Below are 7,404 nucleotides of genomic sequence, written 5' to 3'. Positions count from 1 at the left end.
AAAGCCATAACCAGGAAGAGGAAGGAAAGAGATACATTGTCTTCATCTGGCCTATTGACAGCTGAGAGCAGAAAGAGACACATTGTCTCTGTCAGTAAGTGAAACTCTTACTCCACTTCAAATGGAGTCAGCAGTGGTGCACTCCTGTAATCCTAGTACTTGGGAGGCAGAGACAGGAGGATCAAAGCTTCAAGGGCAGCCTCTGCAACTAGCAAGACAGTCAGCAATCTAGTGACACCCTGTTCCAGAATTATTAATAATAATAATAATAATAATAATAATAATAATGATAGTGAAGGGCTGAAGGTGTAGCTGGGAGGTATTATGCTCTGGGATTCAATCTACAAACACAGAATCAAAAGGCTGGAGGTGGCGGGGCAGCCTGGCCCATCTAGTTCTTGCCTTCCCTATTACTTTGCTCAGGGATTCACCACCAACCTGCCCTTTAACTCTATCCAGCAGTGTTCAGGGAAATAGAAGGAAGCCTGTCTTCATAAAATGCACGAGGACCTCTGTCTTAGATCAAGACTGTTCTGGGGGGGGGGGGAACTGTGCCCCATTTGGTTTCCAGTTCTTAGGTGACAGCCATACTTTGAGATGCTTGTAACGTTCTGTGCAAAATCTAATGTTTTCCCTGACATGCTCTGCTCTTCATTTCTTTTCCCATTTTGCCTCCTTGGTCTATAAAGGGCCACCATGAGTGGCGCAGTTTCGGACCAGAGAGAATATCAAACAGGTGCAGTCTCTTGAAGCACCACCAACACTGGCTCCAGAGGTTGTAAATGGGCCAAGTGCGTGTCCCACTAATAGCCAGTCAATAGCCTACACTTGCTGAGATATAAGAAGCCATTCTTATCATCAAGCTCTGCAACGAGGCAATCTCAAAAAATGGTCACCCTAACTGGACGTGGTGGTGCATGCCTGTAATCCCAGCACTTGGGACGCTGACACAGCACGATTGCAGGTTTGAGGACATTCTCAGCAATGTAGTAAGACTCTCAATGAATCTAGAGAGACCCTGTTTCAAAACAAACAAACAAACAAAATAAAACAAAGAAACAAAAGGAGCTGGCTGGGGTGTAGGTAAGAGGTGGAATAAGAGGTATGTAAGAGGTAGAAAGTACCACAAAGAAAGAAAAAAAAAATGGTAGCTTTAGTTTATGTGATATGCTCTAAATTAGAATGTATCTTGGAAAAGTTTTATTTTAAAAATTTCTCTTGAGATTAAACGATGTCATCTCTTGGTGTCTAACTCACGATGTTATTTTCCGAACTTACTGAATCTGGCAATAAAATAATAATGAAATGCTGGGAGACGGTTGTTTTTCATGTGTGGTTTAACATCCTCAAGGAACACCTAATAAATATTCAGCAAGTGATTAGTTGGTCCATCCCCACGAGTGTCCTTTGCATAACCATTCCAGCCACTCTTTCACAAGCAGCTCTACTTGGTAATTTACAAATGTTCTGGCTGTACTCTGCACCTGCGAGCAGGGCTGTAATTAGCTTAGGATGCAAAATGATTTCTAAATTAAGGTTCGGCACTTGTAAAAACCAAGAAAGCCGGATAACCAGCACGGGGGGGGGGGCTCGAATAGCCAATGGATATTGAGATAAATAACCGGGACGAGTCCTTTTGACTATCCTCGGTGGTGGTGGTGATAATGCCGGGCAAACCAACTGGGCATCTCCACAATCCGCAGGTGACCCGCAGGGCCCCAGCTGAGGCCGGGCCGGGGGGACCGGCCACTTAAACTCGCGTCCCCCCTCCTGCGCCCGCCTGTACCGGCGTGAAGGTGTAGGCGTTGGGCAGTCCAGGGCGCACGGGATGAGCGTGGCTTTTAACCAGGCACAACCCCCAGCGGATCCAGCGTGGGCATTGCGCCTGGGAACTGCGGGTACCACCGGGGGGCACGGGGAGGGCCCCCTGGGTGGGGCAGCAGGAGGAGGAAGACGGCAGGGAGCCCCAGCCCGGGCTCGGGACTCCTCGGGGCAGGCGCGGAGGGCGCACAACTTCGGTCCCGGAGAGGAGGAGGAGAGGGGCTGAAAGGCGAGCTGCGGAGCGATCGGGAGTGGGAGGAGGAGGAAGGGGAGAGCAGGAGGCCGGGCTCGGCGGGCGGAAGGCGAGCGGGAGAGCCGGCGGGAGGAGGGCAGCCCGCGCCGGCCCGCCCCTCTCCGCGGGCGCCTCCTCCGCGCTCGGCCCGGCCGGCCTGCCGGGGCGCTCGCCTGCGGGCTCGGTCTTTGGGCGTGCCGGGCGCGCGCGGCCGGGGGTCGGCTCTGGGCGGCGCGGGGCGCACGCCCGCCCCCCGCCGGCCTCCGGGGCCGCCGGGTGCACCCCGCGCGCGCCCCCGCCCCGCGCGCGGCCCCGCGCTCCGGGCATGCGCGGTGGGCGGCGCCGCTCGGGGCCGCGAGTAGGAAGCCGGAGCGCGGGGCGCCGGGCTGTCAGAGCGCGTGGGGCCGGCAGCCAGCCCGCCGCCGCCCGGGCTCCGCTCGCTCCCGCGCCCGCCCGGCCCGGCGGCGACTGGGGGGCACCATGGCCGACGTGTTCCCGGCCAACGACTCCACGGCGTCTCAGGACGTGGCCAACCGCTTCGCCCGCAAAGGGGCGCTGAGACAGAAGAACGTGCACGAGGTGAAGGACCACAAATTCATCGCCCGCTTCTTCAAGCAGCCCACCTTCTGCAGCCACTGCACCGACTTCATCTGGTAGGCGCGCGGGGGCCCCGTCCGCCCCGGGTCCACTCGCTCCGAGAACTTGGGAGTCCCGAGTCTCGCCCGGGCACGCTTGCACACTCACTCGCACACGCTTGCACGCGCACATGCACACGCAGGGCAACCCAGCCCGGTCCTGGGGGCTGCGGCTCCCCCCGGCCTCCCCGGGCGCGCTGGCTGTCCCGCCGGCCCGGGTGGGAGCTCTGCAGCCAGGGAACCCCGAACCGGGCCGCCCGGGCCGGACTTTCTCCCGCAGTAACGGGGAGCCGCTGCGCCCCGCGCCGTGGGTCCCAGCCCGGCGCCCCCGCGGGCACCCTGGGCCCCGCCCACGGTAGGGTGTATCTACCCGGCGCCCGGAGACTTTGACTTTTGAGAGAGGGAGAGTTCTAAGCTGTAAACTGTTGCAAGCTGCGTGGGGGAGGGGGCGCTGAAAGCCAGCCGGCACCTGGCGGCCGGGCAGAGGGAGTCACTTAAAATAGACCCTGTCGACACGAGATTAGACGTGTCACCCTGTCGATGAGGACAGGGGGCTTATTTAAGAAAAATACTGTAATGGCTGAAGGTGTCAGCGTTCCAGGTGACTCCCAGGGAAAGGCATTCAAGGGGCCTGTTGGGGGAGTCCGCGAGTGGAGAGGGCGTCAGGGGTCTGGGAACCCTGTAAAACGGGGAGAAATTGGGGCTTGATCACCCTCCCTCCCGGTGAGAATTACAGCGTTCAGCAGAGCCCCAACATCAGACTTTCTCCTCTCCCCTAAAAAGTAAAAGTGCAGAAGCTGGAACTAAGGGAACTCTATCTAGGTCCCCAGGTTGAGTAGCTGCGGCCTTATTTTTCTCCCAGGGCACTTCTCGTTCGCGGGATAGGAAGTTCTTCAGGAGCAGGGGCTGTGGCCGGCTTCCCTTGCTCTTTGCTATCCTGGCAGGGAGCTACCTACCCCGACAGCGCCACAGACTGTACCCTGCAAACAGCCAGCCTCCTGGGTGTGTGTCTTGGGGTGCCAGGGTGACCAGAGGAAGGATGGCTTTGTCTGAATCCATCCTCTCCGGGAGGGGAAAGCATCTTGGAAGGAGATGCTTTAAGGGCTAATAAAGCACTTAATTTTTCCTTTCCTTTTTAGACATCTCTCCAAAGTACACTTGCATGAAAAGCAGCACCGCTATGAGTGATTTCCACAATTGTGTTGGAAGGCGTGGGTAATGGTAGATAAGGCTGTTTAAAATGAGTTTTTGAAGCATCAGGGCAGAGAGAGGATATTGCGTTTGATGAAGGGGAGGGAGGGCTTGTCAGCCAGGAGGTGCTTTTGAAAGGGAGACTGCTGATTACTTCTGCGGGAAATAAGTAGGTAAATTAGAGGGACATTCAGCAGCACCCAGGCTAACTCCCGCCTCTCCACGCAATTGCCCTAAAGTGTCTGCCCCTGTTGCACTAACAGACGAGGCCCTGGGGCCACCAGGTGTAGTGTGAGTGGGAAATTAAGGTCTCCCCTTCTCTCCTGCCTCAGTAATCCTTATGGCACTTCTCCTTGATCCTAAAGCCCCAGGAAAACTTCCACCAAAATCATCTCTCGGGTTTTAATTTTTCAGGTTTTTAAAAATTGTTTCAATGGGCTTTTGATATACAAGTTTTAGTTCAACATGAAAGCTCTGATACTTAAACGCTGAAATGTTTGGATTTAGGTATGGGTTTTTGGGGGAAGGTGTGGGGAATGACTAAGTTAATCATAAAGGTACACAAAGCCCTTTGCAAATTTAAAGTCCGATGCAAAACGGGTATGTCAGACAATCTCCTGAGAATGTTTTAATGCGGTTAATTTCAGTGGAACAGCATTTGCGATTGAATGTTCACGCCAGGGTTGTCTGTAGCAGACTAAATTCCTTCCACGAGAACAAAATAACGTCTGTACGTGCTTTGAGTAATATTGGTAAAAATTAGATCCCGATTCTCAAGTATAGACAGTAAGGACTGATATTTCATAAAATCTAGAACCTTTAGCCAAAATTAAATGTTTAGACTGGTGCTATTTGGCAATTTTTAGATACATAATATTTTAAGCAAAGGCGTGACAAGCCATTTTAGAGTTGTCTGGAGGGAGAAAACATTTCCCATTGTTCTTTAGGAACAAAATTAAGGCACTTCCCCACCACGCCCGCTCCCAACTAGAAACTCCTTTTTCTTGAATATGGCAGCAAGAAAATTTTAAGTATGCAGTCATGTTATTTTTTTAAATTAAGTATCAATAATGTAAAAAACTGGAAAGAAATATATGTTGAAGTAGTTTAACAATCCTTTAGAGGCAAGCTCATAAAACTTTTTTTTTTTAAAGTTAAGTTTCTATGGTAACCTGACTGGATACCCAGATGTGGCTCTTCGGATTGAACCATTGGGTTTTATGTGCAAACCATTCAACTCTGGATAATACTTGTTCACTTTGCTTGCTTACCACGGAATATCCGGCGCAATGTATGCTGAGATACTTGTTCTCATTTCTGTCTTTCAGGGGGTTTGGAAAACAAGGCTTCCAGTGCCAAGGTAAGCTGCTCCTGGGATTTCCTTGTTGAGCGTCTCATGACACAGCACACAGGACTGTACCACCACCCATCATTTCTGTATGATCCAAAAGATAACATTAGATAATTTGAAAATATGAGAGCTGTGCATTTGGGGCCTTAAAGAAAAAAAAAGGATTGCCTAGTAATCTGTACACAGACCTGCCTTTTCCTCATTGGGGAAAAAAAAAATTAAAAAAGCCCTTTCCTGTAATCTTTATTTTTTTGCTGAGAACATTTTCTTGTCAGAAACTGCTGTCTTTGTGTGGGTGTTAAGAAAAAAAAAAAATGGAATCGCTTTGTATTCATGTGGCATTTCTTTCTGGTTCTTCCTCTTTGGTTTTTATCCTTCGTCTTTTACCTATGCATTGTGTTGGACTCGTTGCCGCTATTTTTAGGCCTTGCTGCATTCGAGTAAGGATTTGCTTAGATTTCCCCTTGTCACACCGAGCCAAGTTTTGTGTCTTGAAGTTAACGCCAGCGATCTGAGAATGGCTGACCGCTACGGCGTGATCCTGCCATGTCCCATTCCTTTGGCCCAAGTTTCTGCCAGTGTATCCCACAGGAGAATTACTAGCTTTCCTCTCTGACCAATAGTTGCATTTTACATGCATCAAACATCTGACTTCATCCTGTCCTTCTAATTTAAGTTAAAAAAAAAAAAACAACAAACTTTTTAGCTTGCAAAGGCATCCGGGGTTCATTAGCTCACCTCTGGCTCTCCTGCTCACGGTCTATATTATGTTTATTTAGTTCTGGTCCCATCTGGGCATAGGTTTATTATTAGGGCAAGTGGAAAGTACATTCTAGCCTGGAAAATATTATCCTAACAATGTTTAGTATTAAGTGCATTAGAGGGAAAGGGGCACAGTATGTACTCTTCACAACTTTGAAGTGGTAGTTGTTTACCTTTTGAGAATGTCTTCACATTTGCGAATTTATTCTAATGTACCTATTAGATGAGGGATCTCGATAGTATGATGATCATTAGTACTTTTTTCTTCCAAGGTGTGCTTAAAACTCCTATTGACTAATCATTTCGAGAGAGAACCTTCAGAAATCAAGGGATATTCCTTTTAAAAAGGATAAAGAGAAAAGTGTGTCCTAGCAGTATCTGTAAGAAATAGAGTTAGCCTTTTCTAGTTATCAAATTCATAGGGCTGAATTTGATAAGGGAGACTTGGATCTAAGCTTGAACATGTCCTTAGAAAGTTTAAATACGTAAAGTTAAAAATTGTAAAAGTCTGGATCAATGGGATTCTCATCTGTTATTTTGATACTTTCGGTCTAAGTGGAGACCTGTGGAAACTTGTGGGGAAAACATTTACTGACTTTTCTCAAAATTACTTGTCCAGGAGAAAGTACGTTTTGAAAATGTATCATTTTTCTTCATAAGAAAATAGGGTCGGTCCCATGTGTGTGTGTTTGACAGATTTGGGATTAAACCCAAGGTCATTGTACCTATGAGGTGAACCCCCCAGCTCTATTTTTATTTTGAAAGAGGGTCTCCCTAGGTTGCTGAGTGTCACTCTTTGCTGAAGCTATCCTTGGACCTGCATTCCTCTGTCTCAGCCTCCCAAGTACTGAGATTACAGGTATGCACTACCACACCAGGCAGGGGCGTCAATTCCTCTTAATCCTGCCCATCTGAGTAAAATTCAATGGTGAAATCATAGAGCAGTTTTACAACTAGGCCACAAAGGGGTCTGCGTGGTTTTCCCTAAATGGCATCTATTGACCTTTTAGTGGGTCTGCAGATTAATAGTCTCACATCAACACAATTCTTTTACCCCTTAGCCCTACTTTATTTACTTGTTTATTTTTGTGGCACTGAGGATTGAACTTTGTTATTCTACCTCTGAGCTATACCCCCAGCCCTAACTTTTAATTTTGAATCAGGGTCTCACTAAATTGCTGAGAGCCTCACTAAGTAGCTGAGGCTGGCTTTGAACCTGTGCAATCCTCCTGTCTCAGCCTCCCAAGTGCAGGGATTACAAGCGTGCGCCACCACGCCTGGCTTTACTTTTTATTTTGAAACAGGATCTCACTAAGTTGCGAAGGGCCTCACTAAGTAGCTGAGGCTGGCTGCCAACCACAATCCTCCTGTCTGTTTCCCAAGTACTGGGATTACAAGTGTGCGCCACCTCA

General features: G+C 49.3%; 1 protein-coding gene across 1 annotated transcript in view; it reads left to right on the top strand.

The window, feature by feature from the left end:
• Positions 1-2,533: 2,533 nt before the first annotated feature.
• Positions 2,534-7,404, top strand: part of PRKCA (protein kinase C alpha) — a gene marked incomplete at both ends in the record, with an annotated part of 433,234 nt that continues 428,363 nt past the window's right edge. The window contains 2 exons of the mRNA XM_080714110.1: positions 2,534-2,706; positions 5,208-5,239. Of these exons, the coding sequence (XP_080570236.1) occupies positions 2,534-2,706; positions 5,208-5,239 (205 nt within the window). The remainder of the gene's footprint in view (positions 2,707-5,207; positions 5,240-7,404) is intronic.

The sequence above is a fragment of the Muscardinus avellanarius genome (assembly GCF_963383645.1).
Source record: "Muscardinus avellanarius genome assembly, chromosome: 16".
In the NCBI taxonomy this organism is placed as follows: Eukaryota; Metazoa; Chordata; class Mammalia; order Rodentia; family Gliridae; genus Muscardinus; species Muscardinus avellanarius.
This window is presented reverse-complemented; position numbering and strand designations above follow the sequence as displayed.